The sequence below is a fragment of the Mauremys reevesii genome, linkage group 1, assembly GCF_016161935.1.
Source record: "Mauremys reevesii isolate NIE-2019 linkage group 1, ASM1616193v1, whole genome shotgun sequence".
Taxonomy (NCBI): Eukaryota; Metazoa; Chordata; order Testudines; family Geoemydidae; genus Mauremys; species Mauremys reevesii.
In genome coordinates, this window is record NC_052623.1 from 158,187,045 (window position 1) to 158,211,530 (window position 24,486).

General features: G+C 41.0%; 1 protein-coding gene across 10 annotated transcripts in view; it reads left to right on the forward strand.

The window, feature by feature from the left end:
* The window catches only part of KDM6A (lysine demethylase 6A), a 288,340-nt gene that overhangs the window by 159,440 nt on the left and 104,414 nt on the right, over window positions 1–24,486 (forward strand). For all 10 annotated transcript variants that reach the window (XR_005598273.1, XM_039538040.1, XM_039538068.1 and 7 more), the window contains one exon: window positions 10,257–10,311. Coding sequence is in view for 9 of the 10 variants with exons in the window: in XM_039538040.1 (XP_039393974.1) it covers window positions 10,257–10,311 (55 nt within the window). In the remaining variant the exon portion in view is untranslated. The remainder of the gene's footprint in view (window positions 1–10,256; window positions 10,312–24,486) is intronic.

Sequence of the window (24,486 nt, forward strand, 5' to 3'; positions counted from 1 at the left end):
CATTAGTGGTCTGTGGTATACAGTAGGTCAGAGTAGATGATTTGGCCTTATTCTGTGACTACTTAAAGGTCATTACTTTATTATTGATCACTTCAACAGAATCAGCCAGGTAATATTTACTGCACAATCCTAAACCATTCCATACCTTATCAGGCTCCCCAACAATCCTATTCCCAGCCACTAAAACAAATACACCTCTACCCGGATATAATGCCGTCCTCGGGAGCCAAAAAATCTTACCGCGTTTTAGGTGAAACCGCGTTATATCAAACTTGCTTTGATCCACCGGAGCAGCCCCACCCCCCTGGAGCCTACTTTACCGCATTATATCCGAATTCGTGTTATATCGGGTCACGTTATATCGAGGAAGAGGTGTAGTACTACGAATACGATATTGATTGTAATATTCATTTTTATATTTATTCAGTCTGTTACAGTGGAATGCCACTGAATGAAGGAGACCTTGACACACAGTATCTGGACTAGGGCTGTTGATTAATCACAGATAACTCACGTGATTAACTCAAAAAATTAATTGCGGTTTTAATTGCACTGTTAAACAATAGAATACCAATTGAAATTTATTAAATATTTTGGATGTTTTTCTACTTGTTCATATATATTGTGTTCTGTATTGTAATTGAAATCAAAGTGTGTATCATTTTATTGCGAATATTTGCACTGTAAAAATGATAAACAAAAGAAAGTGTTTTTCAATTCACCCTATACAAGTTCTGTAGTGCAATCTTTGTTGTGAAAGTGCAACTTACAAATGTAGATTTTTTTTTGTTACATAACTGCACTCAAAAACAAAACAGTGTAAAACTTCAGTGCCTGCCAGTCCACTCAGTCCTACTTCTTGTTAGCTAATCGCTAAGACAGACAAGTTTGTTTACATTTACAGGAGATAATGCTGCCCTCATTTACAGTGTTACTCAAAAGTGAGAACAGGCATTTGCATGGTACTTTTGTAGCCAGCATTGCAAGGTATTTACGTGCCAGATAGCTAAACATTCATATGCCCCTTCATGTTTTGACCATCATTCCATAGGACATGCTTCTTCCATGCTGATGACGCTTGCTAAAAAAATAATGACTTAATTAAATTTGTGGGAATTCCTTGAGGGAGACTTGTATGTCCCCTGCTCTGTTTTACCCACATTCTGTCATATATTTCATGTTATAGCAGTCTCGGATGATGACCCAGCACATATTGTTTGTTTTTAAGAACAGTTTCACTGCAGATTTCACAAAACGCAAAGAAGATACCTATGTGAGATTTCTAAAGATAGCTACAGCACTCAACCCAAGATTTAAGAATCTGAAATGCCTTCCAAAATCTGAGAGGGACGAGGTGTAGATCATGCTTTCAGAAGTCTTGAAAGAGCAACACTCAGATGTGGAAACTACAGAACCTGAACTACCAAAAAAAGAAAATAAACCTTCTGTTGGTGGCATCTGACTCAGAAAATGAAAATGAACATGCGTTGGTGCGCACTGCTTTGGATTCTTACTGAGCAGAACCAGTCATCAGCATGGACGCATGTCCCCTGGAATGGTGGTTGAAGCACGAAGGGACATATGAATCTTTAGTGCATCTGGCATGTAAATATTTTGTGATTCTGGCTACAAGAATGCCATGAGAATGCCTGTTCTCACTGTCAGGTAAGGTAAATGAGAACTGGGAAGTATTATATCCTGTAAATGAAAACAAACTTGTTTGTCTGAGCAATTGGCTTAACAAGAAGTAGGACTGAGTGGACTAGCAGGCTCTAAAATTTTACATTGTTTTATTTTTGAATGCCGGGTTTTTTTGTACATAATTCTACGTTTGTAAGTTCAACTTTCATCATATAGAGATCGCACCACAGTACTTGTATTAGGTGAATTGAAAAATACTATTTGTTTTTTTTACAGTGCAAGTATTTGTAATAAAAAATAAATACAAAGTGAGCACTGTACACTTTGCATTCTGTTGTAATTGAAATCAATACATTTGAAAATGTAGAAAACATCTAAAAATATTTAAATAAATGGTATTCTATTATTGTTTAACAGTGTGATTAATCTGGACCTAATCATAATCAGACTGGAAAAATACTCTCTCTCTCAGGATGAATAGGACTCTGTCTTTGGGAAAGCTGTGAGCGGCTGAATATGCACTAGAGCAGAGGTTCTCAAACTGGGGGTCGGAACCCCTCAGGGGGTCGCGAGGTTATTACATCAGGGGTCATGAGCTGTCAGACTCCATCCCAAACCCTGCTTTGCCTGCAGCATTTATAATGGTGTTAAATATATAAATAAGTGTTTTTAATTTGTAAGGCGGGGTCGCACTGAGAGGCTTGCTGTGTGAAAGAGGTCGCCAGTACAGTAGTTTGAGAAACACTGCACTTGAGCTATCCATCTTCAGACTAGAGAAGTTGGTACTGCATGAATTCTCATTCACCAGGTTATTGTCACAAACAAAAGAAGTAGAAAAATGTATTTAATTAAACCTCTCATTCAACAGAAATTCATGGTTTTGCAAATGCTGTTCCAACTCCCCCACTAGTGGAAACCTTGCTTCTTGCTCCTGACATAGGTGGGTGGATTTTTCATATCCCATTTTTAGAAGACATCAACCACACAACCTAATTTGGTGCTTTTGCTGTCTACAAAAGAGACTTATGGAGCCCAATGAGCAGTGTGTTACAGAACTCCTGCCCAGTTACATGCAGGTTGGAGAACCACTTTGTGGGAGAGATGACTACAGTCTGTATCCACCTTCTTTGTTTGTCTCTCATCTCTCCTATTGAAAAGGGACCTCCTGGTACCATGACAGACCCTCACCCCTAGTAAAACATGCCTCTAAAACTCCCATCCCTCTCCATTCCCAAGTCTAATTGGCTATCCTACTACACTGGGACTACTGAATGTGTGTAGGTAATATTTCTATCCATACAACAACAGGACACCTGCTACAAAACCATGAGGAAGTGCTAAAAATTATGAGGTAAACTAAATTGTGTAGGGGTGACTGCTAAAGGGTTTGAGTTTCAATCCTACTAGTCTTCAAAAAAAAAATGCAGGGACTCAGAACAAGAGTTTAAAATCTTCTATATACACATGTTAATGGTATCTGCTTTGAAGCAATCAATCACTATCCCATCACTTATTCAACTTACTGTAATGCCTGTAATTTTTTTTTGTAGGATATGTTTGAATACCTGTGGTATCATTATTTGAGTTTGTAACTTAAACTACTGGGAGGGTAATAAGTTGAAAAATTAGGGAGTTATTGTTGCCATGCTCCCATTAGAGAATCAAAAATGCATGAGTGAAGATGTGTAGCAGCATGGCCCTGTGTCATCTTTTTTAAGTTAAGAAAGTTGGGCTATTTTCAAGCCTTCAAAATGTTGTTTCACCACATTTATTTTTCAAACATGGTTAAAGCATTAATTAAGAGCTGTAAATATGTCAGGGTTAAAGTTCTTAAATCAGTTTTTAATTGGAACAAAAACGGTTGAACTAGTTCAATTACATTTACTAATGAAAAGTCTTAGTTAATATTTAAACTCATTAATGCAAAATATTTCACTATAATCCTATTCCTCTGGGAACTATTTGAAAAAAGTATAAAATACTTCTAAAAAGATGAACATTTCTTTGAATTTGTATCTTTAGCTGTTCAGGTGGCTGTCTCTGTCTAAAGAAAAAAAAGCATTTTGTGGGCTGAAGCTCAAGCATGATAAAATCTGTCAAAAAATTATTTTTAAACAATTGTAGGTAAACGGAAAATAAGGGTTGCAATTTAAAGTGCTCTTTAACTCTTACACAAATTGACCAGTTCTGTTTATCTGTATGATATATACCCACACATGTTCTTTGACAAATCATAATTACTTAACAAGGTAGGAAGCTTTGTAATTGAATCAACAGCTGGAATTGTTCATACAGTTTTTTTTATTATGGATCACTGAATCTCATGCATTAAGAAGATCTTTCTCCTAATCAGTTTGCTACTTACCTCCTGTAGGAAAACTAAAGTATTATATAGAAAATATTCTAGTCACTGTATCCTGTAATTACAAAGGAGTAAATTGCTAAAAATTGGCTTGTTTGACATTCTGTGCTTCTGATTTCTTAAAAGAAAAATAAACAGTAAAAAGAAAAATAAGTGTGATTCAAAATCTTTAAAAATTCAGGCTAATGAATATCAGTAGCACTCCATTTTTTTCAGTCTATGGACCTTAACTTCATTCTAGATTATTTAATACAGCAATTCACATTTCTTGGCTTGTCGTCCCTGCCGTGTTAGCTCAAAGTATAGGTTTAGTGTTGTCCCTACCCAGTTCCCCATGCACACACAACGATCAGCTAGGTGATGCGTTTTGACTTGTTAGGGGGTATGGGTTGGAGGTCCAAATGCTGCTGCTGTTTGAGCTGTAATGCAGTGGGGATTCAGCTATTCTGTTGCTGCTATTTCAAATGCTTTGTGCTACTTGAGTGTTGTTTTGCAGTGTGACTGTTCGCAGGAGCTAGAAAAAAAGAACAGGAGTACTTGTGGCACCAAATGTATTTGAGCATAAGCTTTCGTGGGCTACAGCCCACTTCATCGGATGCATGCAGTGGAAAATACAGTAGGAAGGTGTGTGTGTGTGTGTGTATATATACACACACAGAGAGAACATGAAACAATGGGTGTTACCATACACACTATAAGGAGAGTGATCAGTTAAGGCAGGGGTCTCAAACATGCGGTCCGCGGGCCGCATGCGGCCCGCGGAGCTCCCCAGGGCCGCCCAGAGGGGGGGGGGGCAAAGGGGGCAATTTGCCCCGGGCCCCAGGCTCCGCAGGGGCCACCAAGAGAAAAGCGGAGGCTCCCGCCTCCGCCCCTCTCCTGGAGCCTCGGCGCATAGAGCGCCGAGTCTCCGTCCGAGCACCTGAGCCGCCCGCCGCCGCGAGCCGCGGGGAGGCGGGGCGGGCTCTGGGCTGAGCGCTGCGCTCGGCGTGAGCTCCCAGCCCCACCCCCACACCACGCGGCTCTGAGCGGGACGAAGCTCAGGCCTCGCCGGAGACGCGCTCGGTAAGTAAGGGGAAGGGCGGGGCCTGGGTGAAGCGGGACCGCCGGGCCGGGCCGTGGGTGGGAAGGAAAACCGACCCGCCGGGGGGGGGGGGGGAGAGGGAGACCCGGGCGGGCGGGGGGGGGGGAGGGAGAGAGGCGGGGGGGGGGGGGCGGGAGCGGGGACCGGCGGGCGGACCGGCGGGGGGGGAAAGAGGGAGACGCGCCCGCGCCGCCTCGCAGGCCCCCTTGGCGGGCCCCTTCTGTTCCCCGTTCCGCCCGCGCCCGCCCCCCAGCCCCCCACCACCACCAAACAGCTGTTGGTGGCGAGGGGGGAGGGAGGGAGGGAGGGGGAGGAGGGGAGGAGGAGGGGGAGAGGAGGAGGGCAGGGGCGGGGCAGGGGGGGGGGGGGGGGGTGGGGGGGGGGGGGGGGGGGGGGGGGGGGGGGGCAGGGCGGCGCGTCCTCATATGCCCCCTCTGGCCAATGCACTAGTCCTCATGCGGAGTTTTGAGTTTAGGTGAGTTTGAGAAAGAGATTATATTCAAGAGAGAGAAAAAAGAGAAAAAAGTGAGTATGAGTAGTGGTAATAAAGCAGAGTTAACTGAGGCAGTAGCATCAGTACAGATAATTGCAGGAGCTCAGCTTCTCTTCTCTCTTCTCTCTTCTTCTAGTCTTTTAACTGTAGTTTAACTAAACTGTGAGTATGCTGTACTACTAAGTGCTTTTTGCCTTGCCATATTTTGTAGCATAGCCAACATGAGTACTCAGATATGGTTGTGACAAACATTACATTGCAATGCAGAGATTGCCTGAAGAGAAGAGAAGAGAGAAACTTTTCCAAATCCAGTTTCATTTTTTTTTTTTTTTTTTGTTTTTTTTGTTTTTTTTGGTTTTGAGCAAGTGATTCTTCTGAACAGATCGATCTCGTTCAGTTTATGTAAATATATGACCTTTGTTGATTCTGTCTTGAGCACTTTTCTTTTGTCCTATTCTCGTAGCTGATTTCTGGTGTTTTGATTGTATGGTGTAGGATGAAAGAAACGATGTTTATGCCTCACAAACCTCTTTCCATAAAACATGAATTAATTCCAACTTTGGAGGACCCTGGAGAGCAGAGTTGGTCTGGCAGCACGTGCTGCACATCATCTCCTCCACCCCCCATGCTTAGCAAATGGTGCCTTGGGTATGTGCCAACACTTTGATTACACAAGGCTTACTGTGTCCTAGTTATCTGAACAAAGACAGCTCTAAGGAACATACATATCACACCTGGGTCATATAGTCAGAAAAAGCTATCTCTGACAGAATTGCACTGAGATCAGGCTTTCCCTGGTGGTAAGTTGATGTCAGAATTGTCTGCTTCCAAATGATGGCTTGCTTAGTGTGCTAAATAAATGTACAGCTGTCAATTAGCAAAACTTGTTACATCACACTAGAGATAAGAAAAGGGGTTAGACTCACCATTTAAAAACATTTATTAAAGGTTTTTATTTACAAATTACTCTTATTGAATGCCTTGCAGTAAGATTGGCAAATGTTACCTTTTGTATTTGTTGGTTTTCTTTTAATGGATTAAAACAATAAAAAAATCACGTATTTGACCTCTTTAATGCTAAAGGTATGTAAATGAGGACGATAAATACTTTTAAAGAGAATTAGTGATTCTGTGTGTCTGTAATACACTCACTTCTAGTAGTAAGAGTGAACAGAATGTTTTAAATTAGATTTAATTCTGTTATTTTCATTTTATGATTGGGTTTAATACATTCAATAATTGAGTACATACGCAAGCACTGTACTTTAAATTTCTCAGAAAGATTACATCAGAAATTGTTATCACAATCATATAGGGAAGTCAAGGACTCTAAAGGAGACAAAACAGTCTTCTGATAATTGTACTATTATAGATTGTTACAAATCAAGCTATTTCATTACTTCAGCTATAGCACTTGAAATGAAAAGACACTTCTTAACATTCAGAACAGAGCCTTCTAGGTAAATCCTCTTACTCAGGATTTGAATTTCTATAGACTGCTGTCTGCCTTGAGGTATTGTATGTCGTCTCTGAACTGCAGCGGCCTCTCCTGCATAACAACTATTTCACACAGCAGTAGACAGCTTCAGTACCGCAATATTTGTGTGAGGTGCAGATGTTTGCTAGCTGCTTCTGTTTGTTGCAGAAATGGGAGTTGGAAATTAACACGGTGTTTTGTAAATTTTGATGTTGATAGTAGTAACTTATGGGATTGTTTGTGACGGATTAGCTTAATTTATTAGGCTGCATGGTTATTTTTTTGTCTATATTGACTACCTGAAAGGATGCTGTTGTTTATTGTAACCAACTAGAGGTGTAGGGTGGTTAATGTGTGTTTGTGCTTGAAAGATTGTTGGTTTTGTATATGCAGCTTTTGTAATAATTGTTTTGTATAAGTGCCTTGTTTTTCTATAAAATCTATACATCTGTTCAGGATTATCTGTAGTTTTTACAGTGTGATTTGCTAAATGGTGCAGTCAGAAATGAATAACATTTTGGAATATTTGAGACGCTGCTGTGGAATTTGAAATTGTAAGGTAATGTGTGTGGTTTTTTTCCTATTTAGTGAGAATATTCCTGCTGTCTCACTGTGTAGTGTTGAATACGGGTAGATTTAAATGCTGAAATGGGCATTTCTACTTATGCAGTTATCTGTGTTCTCTCACTGGGTCTGATGAACATAACCATTCTGAAGAGGAACCGCCAAATAAGTGTCAAATATTCCATTTTTGATCTGTTCATTTTGTATAATAGTATTACTAGGTGAAAGCAAATCTGTATCTTTCTGTTTTATGTTAAACATTAATAGGTCATGATAGTGTCCGTGTAAAATTTAGGCCCTTGCACAGGCCTAAATATACAGGTCTGTACATCTTTTTCTATCAGAAAAAATGTAAAGGAGACCTTTTGATTAATTTTGTTTAATCGTTTTTAAGTTGCCTGCTTAGTATTGCTATGGTAACAGACTAAAGGATGTCTCTGGGGCACACAACCTGCATTGCAATGCAAGTGAGAGGAGATTTTAACTTCTCTATCACTGCTGAGCCCTCGAAAAGAAAACAGGCAAGTCTAAGCAATAAGCTAATATTATTGTTTTGGTCTAATCTTTTCATTTTATTTTGGAAGTCATGTGTGTCCAGTGTGTTCTGTGTTCTTTTTTTGGTGATTGAATTGTTCAAAAGTATTCATGATGCTGATATGATAAACTAGGATTTATAATTAATGTTGAGATGACTTCATTTTTGGCAACTATTTGTATGCATGGATGAAGTTGACAGAATGTAGTAAGGATGTCTGTTCCATTTATGTATGGCTTAGAGAGCATCCTTGTAATTGGGTGGTGCAGCACTAGTCTTTATAATTTATCTTGAATTGTAACACTGTAGTTGGTATTTTTAATTGTTTGATTTTAAGCTGGTCATAGATATGTCTAAATAAAAGTCCTGTGTATTATGGAACCTTGTTATAGTATCATTCTTGTGAGTCAAATTCTATTGAGATGTTATTAGAGTGTTATCCTTGTGTTTACAACTATCTTGAAAAGAGGGTGAGTGCATCACTTACCCTGGAACTTAGTTTTAAATGTTCTTGCTTCATTAATAACAGCTACTGTCGCTTACCTGCTTGGTACTCTAGACACCAGCAAATAAAATGCCATACTTGCATGCTAACAAGATTGCGTATAATTGTTCAGTAGCCTCATTTACATGATTTGTATTTCATATTAAATTTGGATTTAGTCAGTATCTAAACGTTGCTGTTACAATCTCAATTACAAATCAAGTATCTTATCTGCTTCATTGAAATTTAGTACTTGCAATACGTACCAATATTCAGTAGGCCTTGTACATTGCAGTAAGAAAATATTAATCCAAACTCTACACTGTATGTAGGAGATTTGTTTTCTATGAAGTTTCTTGAAAAATGCTGAAGCATTTAGGTTTGTATGCATATCCATCTATTTTGTTACACCCAGTTACTCTTAGTTCTCAGTTTTCATGTTAACTGAATTAATGTGAAACTTGTACAGTAGAACCTCAGCGTTACAAACACCCCAGGAATGGAAGTTGTTCATAACTCTGAACAAAAAAAGTTATGATTGTTCTTTCAAAAGTTTACAACTGGACATTGTCTTAATACAGCTTGAAAACTTTACTATGCAGAAGAAAAATGCTGCTTTTAACCATCTTAATTTAAGTAAAACAAGCACAAACAGTTTTCTTATCTTATAAAAACTTCTTTAAACTTTCCCTTTATTTTTTAGTAGTTTTACATTTAACACAGTACTGTACTGTATTTGCTTTTTTTTCTCTTTTGATCTCTGCTGCCTAATTGTGTACTTACGGTTCTAAATGAAATGTGTGGCTGACTGGTCAGTTTATAACTCTGGAATTCATAACTTTGAGGTTCTACTGTAAAATGATTGGTCACTTCTAAACTTCCTTGTAGACAAACTTTATTACTTTGATTGTTTCCCTTCCCCTCTGGAGAAGGGAAATGCTTAAGAAATAAATTCAGAGTTTATATATTTTTAAATGAAATCTTATAATATTCAGTACAGTCAGACACAATTCCAAATATTTTACAGAAATTGTCTTTTTTTAAATAAAAAACTGGGACAATTGGTTTCTAAGTGGTTATGAAAATTGTAACTTTTTATCTGAAGTCATTTATTTTTAATGCTTTAATATCTTGTTAAACAGGTGAGATGCTTCAAATCACTGTACTTCTGAATCTATTTTATTTTCCTGTAGTAAATATGCCATTTAATGATTTGCACGTTTATTTGCATGGGACTCTGAAATGGCTATGATTTGGTCTCAGTTGTTGTGAAGGTCAAATAAATGCTTGAACAGATCTTGACCATTCAAATGATGAAGTCATTCTTTTAGAAACTTACTATCTTAACTATTTCATAAAATATCTGTTCTAAACTTAATTGTTAGAAGTATTGTCATTTAAGTTCATGAAACATTCTGAAAAATTATTTTACTTTCCTCTAATGAAACATATCTGCTAAAGATAAAATTTCAAAAGATATATATTAGTTCTTGCATTTCAGCCTAACTGACTCATGTAAAATAGTATATTTGATTTCAAATAGCAACATTTTGTTTCTGTATTAAAATTTCTCTAAATTATGACTATCAAACAAGTAATCAATATTAATTCTTTTTCAGCATTTTCAGTTAGCTTTGGTTGACAGCAATCCCTGCACTTTGTCCAATGCGGAAAGTAAGTATTTTTAAGATTTTGATTTATGTATTTTGTTGCATATATAGAAAAATGCCATATATACAGAGCTACAACTGTTTTTAACTTACCTCTTTTAAAATGGCAGTTTTGGACAATGAGTACTTGAGGAATTTTCCTCATAGAATTGTTGAAGCTGGTGACACTGTCTGATGTAGGTAGCTATGGTTACCCAGGCTGCATAAAGGAACATGAAACCAACTACTGTGAATAGTTTGTGTCAAATATAGATGTGCCAATGGAATTATAAAATTACTGTCATCGTAAGAAATGGAAGAAATAGTGATCCAGGAGAGTCATACCTCATCAGTGTCTTTGAAGAGCTACGGTTTGGGGAGGAATTGCTATTTCTTTTTGTTGTAGACAGTGTTTGTCATATCTTATAGTTTTTAAAAGAAACTCTATAAACCTAGTCACTTTCTATTTTATTATAGAAATATTTTAATACAATAGTAAAAATCCTATATTATACATAAGAATGATAATTTGTATTACTTTAATATTGTATCTATTTCATTATTGGATAAGATAAAATTTGGTTAAGTTGCTGTATTATCTCACTTCAAAGGCATTAATTTAATTCAGAAACATTTCTTCACAATATTCCATTTGAATATGGATCAAATTTACAATGTACAGTCCTTCTTTGAGTGCTTGCGCATGTCCATTTCATTCTAGATGTGTGCATGACAGTGCACTAAAGCTGAAGAATGTTTTCCCATACCAGGGAAGTGCATGCATCCTCATGCCAGTAGCCAAGGTTAAAAAGGGGTAGAGGTGTCCCAACCACCCCCTGCAGTTCCTTCTCCTCACCTGTGGTCAGGGGTGTGCGCGTGTGTGTGAGAGAGAGAGAACATGTCTCAAGCTCTTTCCTCTTCTGTTTAGGAAAACTTGATGGTTTTGTATTGTAAATAATTAGTTTAGTACAGTTGTAGTTATAATTTCCATTAGCGGTACTTATCATGAAAAAATTCTTGGTTCTTATCTTATTTTCCTTTGAGTTTTTAGCTCAAAACTGTGGCATGCCTAAGTCCGTGGGATTTAGGTGGTGTTGGGGCTGTAGCGAATCTACGCTGGTCAGCTGTCCTCACTCCACTGTTTAAAGTGTTTGGGAGAAAGGCACTTGAGGCATAAATGCATCGTCTGTAGTGGATTTAAGACCAGGGCTAAGAAGTTGAGAGAAATTCAACATAAGAGAGATCCTCATGAAAGCGGCTTTTTGCCACCCAGCCTCTTATGTGCGGATTCAAACATGACTTCATCTCAGAGCATACCATTAGACTTCTTGGTGGCATCCCCACATCACAGAGAGTCAAAGAGAAGATACCATTCTCTATCTCTGATACTGCACAAACAGCAGAAAAAGTCTTCCTCTTTGAGGGCTAGGTGCCTAACAGACTAACACCAGATGAAGACCAGTACTGAGGTTAATGCAAAGTCGTCTCCTGCTAGGCACCTTCCAGTACCTCATTCTAACAGTGTAGAGTCATTGACTGCAGCACCTCATGTAGTATTATTGAGACCTACTCCATTGCCAGGACCTTCAGAGGCATCAGCTTCTATACAGAGGATGCCTGAGGCATACGCAGTGGCTAGGGATCTCCTGTGTCTATCGGTGCTGGACTCACCACTGACGCAGGATGAGGTCCGGGAATTGACTATTCTTACCCCAGGCCTCAGTACTGAGACCTTTCATCTGCACCTGCATGTTCAGTGCCATCTGGGACTGAATCTTTTTTGGTACTGTCAGGGTATGGAAGCACTATTGTGCAGCAAGGCAGATGTATGGTTCCCTTCAGGAGGAAAGCTTTGGATGCTTTCTCCAGTACTGTCTGCCCCGCATTGGTCCAGGTGCCAGTCTCTGTCTGCTTCACCCAGTACTGTGTCAGCTTGGCATTCAGACTGTGCTAACTCATCCTCTGAATTGGAGGTGGGATCTTGCACTTCAGGATCTTATTACAGAACGGTTTGTGCATCTCATTTCTCCTTATGCAGGGCAAGGCCTTGGCACCGTGATTATTATAGTAGAAGTCCAGGAATAGGATGCCTTGGGTTTGTGCTCTAGTATTATATCTAATATAACAGTGGCCTTTCTCAAATCCATGGGGGTAGCCCCAGAATTAAGGTCTTTCTCTCCTAGATAGAGGTCTACCAAAATCTCTGTGAGGGTGCTGTTCTCCATCTGGTACTGTAGCAGCTGAGGAACCTTATCCCTCCAATATCTGACCCTTCTGTCACAGATATTCATCAGACAACAGCAGACTGACATGATAGTGTCTCTCTTCAGCACTTCTTCATCATCACCAGATGAGGATGCGCTCTCAGATGTCATTGTCCCCTGTTCTGAATGATGATAAAATGTACCAGGAACTTAAGAAAAGGGTAGTCACTTCCCTCGGTGTTCCAGTTGAACTGGCCCAGGATAATACACACAAGTTAGTGGATATTTTACATTCTGCAGGACCTGCTAGAGTGGCTCTGCCTATTAATGAGACCATCTTAGAACCCACCAAAATTCTTTAGCAAACTCACTTTTCTCTGACACACACTGCCAAAGAATGGCGAAAAGATACCAAGTTCCCTCCCAGGGACATGAGTATTTCTATTCACAGCCAGCCCTGGGATTTTTGGTGGTGGCAGCTGTGAATCAGAAAGCAAGACAAGGGCAATCTAAATCTACTCCCAAGGGCAAAGATGCAAAAAGCTTGGATTTATTTCAGAAAAATGTTTATTCTTCATTAGGATTGCAGTTAGGAATTGAAAACCATGAAGCTGTCTTAGCTTACTATGATTACTCTAGTTGGGATTCAGTGTTGAAATTTGTGGACAGGTTGCCAGGTGGTGATAAAGAGTTCAGAGCTCTTGTAGATAAAGGCTGCCTGATAGTAAGATCATCATTACAGGCTGTATTGGATTAGGTAGATTCAGCAGCTTGGGTGATGGCAACAGCAGTCACGGTACATTGTGGTTCTTGGCTTCAGTCATCTGGCATTTTAGCTGAAGTCCAGCAAACAATTGAGGATGTCCCCTTTCAGGCCCCAAGTTTACTTTCTGGAAAGACAGACAAAGCTTTGTATTTTCTAAGATATAGGGCAACCCTTAAGTCTTTGGGCATATATTCCCGAGGCCCTAAGAGAATGCAGTTCCACCCTCAGTTCCAGCAGAGGAAGCTGTTCTACCCAATAAGGCAGCCAGACCAATCCAGGAGATGACATACGTTTCAGAGGAAGAGAGTAACTCTGCCTCCTCTGTTTTCTGCTACTTCCATACAATCTGTAATATCAAAGCAGTTTATTTGACTCCCTAGTCAAGGCCAGTGAACCACTCACCCTAATTTCTTCTCCCTTTGGCAGCAGGGTTCTCAGCACAGTGGAACTGGAATATATACTGCAATTTACCTCTATTTCTCCCCCTCCCTATCCCCATTGAGGGGCCATTCTCACAAGACTATATTAATTCAAGAAGTTCCAACTATTACAGTTAGGGGCAGTGGAGGAAGTACTTCCTCAGCATTGGGTGAAGGGAGTTTCTTCTCACTATTTTTTCATTCCATAGTCCAAGGGAAGTCTCAAACCTATTTTAGACCTACAAACCACAACAGATACATAAAAAATAAAGTTTTGTGTGGTTACTTTAACATCATTTCACAAAGGATTTCTTTCTGGATCTCCTCCTGTACTTGTCTGTACTACGACATTGCTGCAGCTCCACTATCTCACAGAATTTTAGCACACTCTACCAGAGCACAAGCAGCATTGGTTGCTTTCTTGGTTTACGTTCCTTGGTTTACAGGGTTGCAGCTTGGTCACCTATTCCCATCCCTAGACTACAATTATTAAAGAGTGCCTAGTTCCATATGGCCATTCACCAGAACCACTGGAGGTTTTTTAGATTTGTTGCAGCAGATGTTTATCAGTTTATGGTTCTCCCTTTCAGCCTATCATCAGCCCTTTGAGTCTTCACAAAGTGCATGGCAGTGGTTATGGCACATCTCAGTAAGACAGGGGTCCAGGTGTACCCATGTCTGGACAGCTGGTTGGTTTGAAGTCAGTCCAGACAAGTAACAATGGCCATTGGGACAATCCAATTTGTCTTCCACTTGTTGGGCCTGTTGATCAGCAAGGACAAATCAGCTCTTTTCCATGTGCAGAGAATCAAATTCATAGGAGAGGTTCTTGGCTCGACCACAGATAGTGTATTTACCTCAGGCCAGGTTTCAGGTGATTTTGTAACTACGCAAAAACATCAAGGCATATCCTTGTACGACAGAGGAATTGCCTGAAATCTCTAGGTCATATGATGGCTTGTACATATATAACTCACAATGCCATACATCACTTCAGAGTCATGCAGCGGTGGTTGAAGTCTCTCTACCATTCCTCTTATTACCCACTTGACATGCAGACTCACATACCTGCAGTGGGGGGAGGGATAGCTCAGTGGTTTGAGCATTGGGCTGCTAAACCCAGGGTTGTGAGTTCAGTCCTTGAGGGGGCCACCTAGGGATCTGGGGCAAAATCAGTACTTGGTCCTGCTAGTGAAGGCAGGCGGCTCAATGACCTTTCAGGGTCCCTTCTAGTTCTGTGAGATAGGTATATCTCTATTTATTATTAGGTGTTTGGTCTATGCCATAGGGTTCATTTTGCCCCAACTTTGCCCTCCATGACCCTAATCACAGATGCTTCATCTCTCAGTCGGGGAGCTCACCGAGGGGACTTTCAGACTCTGGGTCTCTGGTCAGGTCAGGATCTCCTTTCCACATAAATGTTTGAGAGTTTCCAACTATCCACCTGGACAGTCAACTCTTCCTTCCTTCTTTGATAGTATCTGCCTGGCTCCACCAACTTTAGTCCTCAAACCTGTTGAACCTTTTGATTCGAGATACTATACCTCTCGCTGAGGTCTCAGGTATGGTTTCACAGAATCATGGGCACACTGCCTCCCAGCCCACTTAGCCTACACTTGACTGTTTGGATGCTCAATAGTTAGTTCCCCATGAAGCAGTCTGTTCCTTTGGAGTGCAAAATGTTCTTTAAATAGCAGAAACCCCTCCATCAGTTATACTTACCTCAAGAAATGGAAGAGGTTCTCTGTGTGGCCCCTTCACAGGCTCAGTTCACCTGATTTTGGATTATTTGCTTCACTCAATGAAAAAGTACTTTCTGTCAGTTCCTTCTGGGTTCATCTGGCAGCTGCCTCTGCAATCTGATCTGCTGTAGAAAGATGTATTTTTTCCAACCCTGTGATTGTTAGATTCTTAAATTTTGGACAAGTTCTTCCCACCTGTTAGGGCCCAACACCATCCTGGGATCTGAATTTGGTTCTGTGGGTTTTAATAGGGTTCCCTTTTGAACCTATAACTACCTCCTCGTTTTCTCATCTCTCAATGAAGGTAGTATTTCTGCTGGCTTTTTTTTTTGGCTAGAAGGGTAGCAAAACTTCAGGCTTTGCTTATTATATCTCCTTATACAGTGCTTTATGAAGATAAAGTTAGTTTGTGTCTACACCCCAAATTTCTTACTAAAATTGTGGTAGACTTGCATCTAAATTAGCCTGTATACTTACCAACCTCTTTTCTGAAACCTTCCTCTCACAAACGTTGAAAAACTCCATACTGTGTGTGTTCATAGGGTGTTTGTCTTTTACCTAGACAAGGCTACAGAGTTAGGTTGCCACTGCAATTATTCATCTCCTTGGCTGACAGGATGAAGAGGCAGCCTGTCACTTTGCAGAGGATTTCTCCCTGAATCTCCTCCTGTATTAGTCTGTGCTACAATATTGCTAAAATTCCACTACTTCAGAGTTTTAGTGCATACTATGAGAGTGCAAGCAGCGCTGGCTTTATGGGTTACATTCCTACCAGTGATGTTTGCAGGGCCGCAAAGTTGGTCATCTGTTAGTATGTTCATCACTCATTATGCTGTCTTACAGGTCTCATGAGATGATGCTAGATTTGAGAGTGTTGCTGTCCTTGTTTAGGTAGACTGATACCCTCTTCCATCTGGAACTGGTTGTGAATTACCTATAGTGGAAGTGTGAGCACTCAGACAAAAAACCTGTTACATACATGTTTCGTAACTGTTGTTCTTTGAGTTAAGTTGCAAGTGACAATTGCACGACCCACTCTCCTTCTCCTATACATTGGAGTCACACTCTGCCCTTGTATATGTGCATGAGTGGGTAGAGGACACATGCACTGTCCCGACCGCTACTGCTGTGGAAACAAGTTCTCCCACTTAGGTGTATGTAGGTGTCACATACGTGGAATGGAATGGACATGTGCAACACATCTTGAAGAACTGTTAGCAAACAAATATGTATTAGTTTTTTTACTGATGCAAATGAAAATTTAATAAAATTAAGAAAAATATCTATAGAAGTTTTCTCTACAACCTGTTCTAAATAACTGGTGTGCTTTCTGGGCAAAAATAAAAGCATTGTCAGCTGTCAGTCAGGAGGCTAAGTATACTAGAAAGTCCTCTCCAAAGTTTTTACTTTTCAGGGCTGCCTGCAGATAGTTGGAGAGTTCCCACCTAAGTCTTATCTTTGGGTTTTTTGTTCATTATTTTCTATCAGTAGTGTGATCCTTTATTGTATATTTTATATGACCTATACTGCCAATTTTCTCAATGCTTCCAAGTTCCTTTGAGGGGTTTTGTTTTGTTTGGTGTTTTTTTTTTTTTTTTTGCTTGCTAGTGTGCCACAGTATGAGTCCCAGTACTATTAGGCAAAATGCCCAAAAGGCCTAAGAAAGGAAATTGAAGAAGCAGTGAAACATACTTCATTCTTCAGCCCTTGGTGGAAGGGTGATTGTACACTTTTGGACTCCAGAGTTGTTTTGCATTCTTCAAGATACCCTTTCCCCAACTAGTGTTACAGGAGTGTAAGAATCTCCTTTATCACCCTTTTTGCCCTTCCAGCTGACCTGTCTGAATAGCAGCATTACAGTGACTCCCTGTCTACCTGAAATTTGGCTGTTTCAATAGTAAGCATGTTTCCCTCTATTATTCAGATAGTTTTTAATATTGCATCCTCCATTTCTCTCCTCAGTATGGTGGTAATTCATTTTGTGGTTTCCCATTGAATGGAGAGAGAGAAAGACAGTGCTAATTCCAGTTGAATTAGATTCCTCCCAAGAAAAGGAGCAGCTCTCAGACAGAGAATAAGAAGTTGCATTAAAATACTTAAACTCCTAAGGGAAAAAAAAAGGGGGGTTTATCAGACTTATGCTAAGAGATTGTTATATTTACGGAGAGTGGTAGAGCTCTCCAAAACCAAAGCTGCAGTATATTCTTGCTTCATGCAAAAAAGACATGGTTATCTCATTTGACGTGTCATATGTGATGGAAGATGAACAAAAACCAGCTAGCAAGGGATATAGATTAAACTAAAACACAAATTAAGTATAAAATTCTGAAGAATAATCTGTTCCCAGAGCTACACTGAGGTACCTCCTCTCTGGTTAAGGACATAATAGTTCAGAGGGAAATTAGTCTCTTCCCACCAAGGACCCAGCCAGGTAACTCAAGAACTTTGAATCATCTGTGCAAACATCTGTCATTGATTTCTTTTTCCAAAATTACAGTGTAGTGGGATTTGTCTTGATTGTCAACAGGAACTAGAAGAGCCTAACTCACAGATAAATATTTACTCACCTGTTAATGCTGATGAGCCGTGCTCAAGTCTTTCAGAAGAATTTTTGCTCAAATTACAGTATGTGATTGGAAGGGGAAAATCCTTTCTGACTCTTTCCAGCATCCAGTTCCTGGGCCTTGTTAGGAATGATGATACAGTGCATAGCGGTAGACCATTGGTGAGGATCTGTGTGAAACATAAAGACTCCCACTGGATATTTTAGGCAATTTCCAGGAAGAACTGTTGAAGTTATATTTTTCTGATCATATCTCAGTCCCTTACCTGGTGGTTCTGAGAGAACATTATTTTAGGAGTTTTTTCCATATCCTTTAAAAACTGTTTTGGATTGATTCCAGTCTGTTGATGTCAGAAAACATTTAAACAGTGGCATACCTTCTACACATTTAAGGCATGCTACTTTTCCAGGGTTGGCGCTCCTGGTAATCAATCCAGGCAATGTGCCTTAGGCTGTGGCTACACTTAGCACTTCAAAGCGCTGCCGCGGCAGCGCTTTGAAGCGCTAAGTGTAGTCAAAGCGCCAGCGCTGGGAGAGAGCTCTCCCAGCGCTGTCCGTACTCCACCTCCCTGTGGGGAATAACGGACAGCGCTGGGAGCCGCGCTCCCAGCGCTGGGGCTTTGACCACACTGGCGCTTTGCAGCGCTGCAATTTGCAGCGCTGGAGAGGGTGTGTTTTCACACCCTGCTGCAGCGCTGCAAATTTGTAAGTGTAGCCAAGCCCTTACAGAGGTACTGAACACCAAAGCAGACTGGCTAAGTTGGATGGTTTTAAATGGTGGAGTGTTCAGTTTACACACAGTGGATTTCTGACCTGATTGTAACAAGGAAGGGCAAGCATGATCTGTGGGAGTACATCTCCACTACCAAAAAAAACCCTTGCAGCAGGGAGTCTGAGTCCAGGTTAACTGACTAGGGCTCACGCTACCTGGCTAAAAATAGCTGTGTAGATGTTTGTCTCCTCTTTCTCTCAACTCCCCCTCCCCCGCCACCAGATTTCAGAGCCAGGCTCCAGCCGAGTGGGAACATTTACACTGCTATTTTTAGCCCTGTAGCCTGTCAGTTGACCTGGATTCTGAGACTGGCTGCTGCAGGGGTAGTTTTTTTTTTGTTTTTTTGCAGTGTAGACATACCCTTTGTATTTGTGTTAGATATCAGGATGGGATCATCCAGAGAGGCCTCTAGAGGGGTTAGACAAAATTAGGCACTGATGCACATACAGCAAAACTGAATCTGATTAAAGCTTAAAGCTTTGATAGGATCCTGGTAGTGAATTATATAGTACTCCAGATGTTTACAGTGAAAAGATTTTAAGGGTAGATACTTCTGATAAACTCACAGGGTAAAGGAATATGTATTTAGATACCACAAGGTAGATGGATTCCTAAGACCTCTAAACATTCACAAATGTCCTACATTGAATCTGAATATTGTATTCCATCTACTTTTTACAGAACCTTTTTGAGTTTATTAAGAAGTTTTCATTACATTTATATACTAAAGTGGTTGCTTAGTCATAATCACTTCCGCCAGGAGGGCTTCTGCATTTAGGGGCCTTATAGTTCAAGCCCCACAGTATGAATATTCCACAAAGGAAAAATTGTTCTCTCAACTCCTATGGATTTTGTAAGATTTGCTGCTAAGAGTATGTCTACACTACAGCTAGGAGCATGCTTCCCACCTAGGGTACACAGACACATGCTAACTCTGCTCAAGCTAGCTCAGTAAAAGTAGCAGCCTCACTGCATGTAGCACGAGCAACAGCTCAGGCTAGCGGCTTGAGTACAAACCCACACAAGCCCATTGGGTAAGTACTTAGGTAGCTAGCCCAGGCTGCCACTGTGCTACTCACAGCTACACTGCTGATTTTGAGCTAGCGCATCTGTCTACTTGAGCTGCAGTGTAGTTGTATCATAAGTATCCATCTAACCATCTTGCTGCAAGAAACTGTCTAACCAGTTTTACATCCAAAATGAAGCCACTTGACAAGGACAAGCTTGTGATAGAAAGAGAGATGAGAAAATTACTCATTGAAAGCATCAAGAATATTCATAAAAACAGTACTTATTTTTTATTTTTATAGCCCTCAGTACAAGCGAAAGAAGGTATTCAAGGACACAATAGAGAGGGCTTTCAAACAGCATATGTTTGACCTTCAAGCAAATTCTACAAGAAATACAGCATTTCCTGAGGTGGAAGAAGTTCAACAATCACTAAATTAATATGCAGGCTAGCCTGCCAGCGTACTTTCTCCAAAAAAAACAAACAAACAAAAAAACAACCCAAAGCTCAGTTGTCACATTAACTGATGCATCCTTCAGCCAGAAGATGCTTCACATTGTTGTGGACCAGTGATTTCAAGTGATGTATTTGGAAGAAAGTATTTGAGACGTTCTTTCCTTCCTTTACACTCCCATGCCCAGTGTTTGATTGTTTTTTTGCTGGGATGCTCATTACTGGCCTCTTCTTAATTAAGGAATCAATACATTCTGGTGTGGGGGGAGAGGGGAATGGGCTTACCTGTTTTTGTTTTTCTACAAGATGTCTAAACATCCATCCATTTCTTCTTCTTTTAATTTTGAGAGAGAAAATACGGTATTGGGGTGGCAACATACACTGAAGGGGTGGGATGAATGGGCTTTACAGGATCAACAACTTTAGCAACAGCTTTGACACTGCTTTTGTTTTTGCTGCCCAACTAGTAATAACTAAATTGCTAGCACTGCTGAGTTATTATCCCATTGAAAATTAACAAGTAAATGAAACTTTCCTTTCAAAATATCTTGCTCTACAGGTGGGAGAATACAGAGGAAGGCTTGTTTGCCATTCTTATGGCATACTGAGTTATTTGAGGGGGAAAGTGATGATAAAGTAGTGCATTGTTAAATTAAAATTAATGTTAAATGATAGCATGAAGTTTCCAGTGTCTTGTGTTATGTGAATCGTTCTAAATTGCAGTAATTTAGAGGGTAACATGAAATTTCCATGCTGAATATTAGCCTTGTGTAAAATACCAGCCTGGTGGAAAAGTGAGAGTTGAGCTTAGATTCTGTGTAGTGAAAGGTGACACTCAGTTTTATAGTGGTACTTGAAGTGGAAATGTTAGGGGTTTTATTTGCTGGTGTACTGAGTGATCTTTTCAGGCTGCCATGCTCTGAGTAATGCTGAGTTGCTTTTCAGCAAGTTAAAATTAAAGTTGTTTTAATGAGACAATTTTTTTCTACATTATGTACAAGCATTTCTCTAGTACTATAAGTCATGAGATACTGTAAATTAGAGCTCAGAATGAGCAACTGGGCAATAGTTTTAGTTACCAAGGCAGTAAGGATGACTGACAACTGTCATTAGTGATTAACATTCATTTAGTTTACTGTATTGGTTCTATCCTTTTGACTTACACTGACAAATTTTGTTAAGCAGTATATTTCACCCATATTGAATATAATGATTGGATAACTTAATTATAGTGTTTTAATTTCTCTGTTATTTTTATTCCCTTAAAGGGCCCAATCTGGCACAGTGCTGTGTGCTGTGAATGCCCTTTGAAATCAGTCTTTGTGGGAGTAGGCCTCAATGCTGTAATTATGCTAATTCTCCCATAGAGAATGTGTTTTTCTTTGTGAGTCTTGAAGTTGAAATAAAGGGGGCATGAGGCTTTTTTTGGGGGGGGGAGGGGAGTCTAAAAATGTAAAAGAGCCTAAAGTTGTTATTTTAAACTTAAAAATGGTTTCTGGGCTGTTTAAAAAAACAACAACAAAAGTCTATTCTGTAATACTGATTTGCGTACCTAATAAAATTATGGCATCACAAGACTAAAAACTGAACACTTGAAAGAGGAAGGAATATCTTAATGGGATTGATTATTTAAAACTTAATTCTTGTCTAGCACCTATTTAACTTTCATTGCCTGGGGGAAAGTATATCTTTGTTAAAGATTCAGCACACTTCCCCCTTCTTCTCTAAACCTTCTCTGTATTAGAATTTAAACGGGAGATGTGCTTGCTAACATATTGTGGGTCTAGTGTGAAGTAGGAATGCTGCCTTCAACATGTGTTCTTCTGATCAAGTTAAAGCCTTAGTGAGGAGCCTAGATTGAACTCAGACACCTGAGTATGTGGTAAACTAAGTATACATTGCTTGTCTGTACTAAACTTTTAGAATGTTTCAGGGTATGTCTACATCACAAACTAAATTGTAATAACGACAGGCACACCTGCATTAGCTTTAATTTAGCTAGTGCAGCTAACAGTAGCAATGAGGATGTGACTAACCAGTCTAGGCAGCTAGCCTGTGCTTAAATCTGTGCTGTTTCCCCTGCTAGCTAGATTAAAACTAATGCAGATATGCCTACCTGCGCTATAGTTGCACCTGAATTTGCAGTGCAGCTGTACCATCAGCCTTTTATCCTAGTGTACATAAGGCCTAAGAGCAGGGGTGAAAGTAACTTACAGGACTTACTGGTACTGCTGGAGTCCTGAGGGGGGCGTGGCCTCATCCGGAAGAGGCGTGGCCTCTCAAGATTTAAAGGCCCTGGAGAACCAGCTGTGGCTGGGAGACCCAGAGCCTTTAAATCAACCAGGGGCTCCCAGCTGCAGAGGTGGCTGGGAGCCCCCCCAGGGCTCAGGGGCAAATTAAAGGGCCCGGGGCTCTGGCCGCCAGGGAGAACCCCGAGCTTTGCGGGGCTGGGGCAGGGATTTAAAGGGCCCAGAGCGCCTGCCACTGAGGGAAGCCCAGAGCCCTTTAAATCCCCGCCCCAGCCCAGCCGCCGGAGCCGCAGCCGGGATTCAAAGGGCTCTGGGCTGCCCGCAGCTGTGGGGAGCTCTGAGCCCTTTAAATCCCAGCTGCAGCAAGGATTCAAAGGGCTCAGGGCTGTCCACAGCGGAGGGGAGCTCTGAGCCCTTTAAATCTCAGCCACGGCCGGGATTTAAAGGGCTCAGGGCTGCCTGCAGCCGCGGAGAGCTCTGAGCCCTTTCAATCCCCACCGTGGAAGTTGATGCGGTCCAGCACGGCATACTGGCTCTTGCCAGTACGCCAGACCGGACCAGCTTAATTTCACCTCTGACTGTATGTATATGTATGAATGTGTCACAAACAATGCAGCTGCAACTTGCCACTGACCAGCAGCGACCCCAGCAACTAGCCCCTGTGGGCTGCTGCCTGCACAGAGCCAGCAGGTGCCGCTGGGTTGGGTCTGCCAAGGAGTAAGTAACCAAGGCAAAAACCACAGCCAGCCAGCCAGCCAGGGAGGGTGGCGGGGGAAGAAGTCAGGGGTGAATGAAGGACAACTGGAATAGCCTTCATGAAATATACAAGATATTTAGAGAAAATTTTGTCAATTTCAGCCCCTGCACTCTGCAGGCAGGATAAAACAAAAAGAGATCTGAGATTGCACCCGATGTCCTAAGGACATTTCAGGTGTTTAAATCAATATATAAAGAGGGTGGATTGGAATGAAAATTACTGTTTCTTTCAAAGGAGGCACAATAATTTCCCTGAATATTCAGTTTTCCCCTCCAATCCCTTTGTGGTTTTGTCTATGGAGGCTATTTGCTTTCCTTGTGAATCTGTAGTTGCTTTAGCAAAATTGCTTTGCCAAAAATAAAGCCTAATAATCATGACACGTCTTTCCACCATGTTCTCCATGTTTTTTTGTGTGTTTTTTTTTTAAACAGTAACATTTCAAAGATGATCTGCAAGCAGTTTGGACATCACAACCATGATCCTCTGCTGGGGAGGGAATGGGATAGATTTGAACTTGGAAATGGTTCCTGATTTTGGTTGTGTTTAGGAGATCCCCACATCCCGGGGGCCCCTGCCATAGTCTCTCACACCCAACAACAACTGGGAGTGAAATTAACAAGGATGCCAGAAACGGCTCCTAACTCTGGGCACTGAACTGCACAGGGAACAGCTGAGTTTAAACTGTTTTTTGCAGGCAGCAGCAGCAGGCATCTCAGCCAGTCTCCCTACTGCAAGCTAGAGCCTAGAGGAAAACCTCTGCTGGGCGGGGGGGGGGGGAATGGGGAGGAATGCAGAGCCTTGTCTGCAGCCTGGCTGGAGGAGGGGGAGGGAGGAGACGAGAAACCAATGTGACAGTGAGTTTTCCCCTTCCACCTGCTTTTATTAGCTCTGGATTTAAGCTGTGCAGCCAAATGATTGTATTTGTTGTGTATATTAGTATTGGAGACAAGATCTCCTCATCCCGGGGGCAGAAAAGGACTGCCCCTGCCATGGTCAAACACACCCTCCCCATGACCCCCTCCTCCCAGCTACTGTGAGTGAAATTAAAAGGATGCCAGAAACCTAGCCCTGGGGGCTGAACCATCAGGGAACAGCTGAGTTTAAACTATTCTTATGCAGGGAGCAGGCTTCTCTCTCCCTCCTTCAGTCAGTCTCCTTTTCTTACCGGTCCTCCGTACCGGCCCGTACCAGCTTACTTTCACTTCTGCCTAAGGGCTTGGCTACACTCGAACGGCAGCGCTTTGAAGTGTGAGTGTGATCGCCACA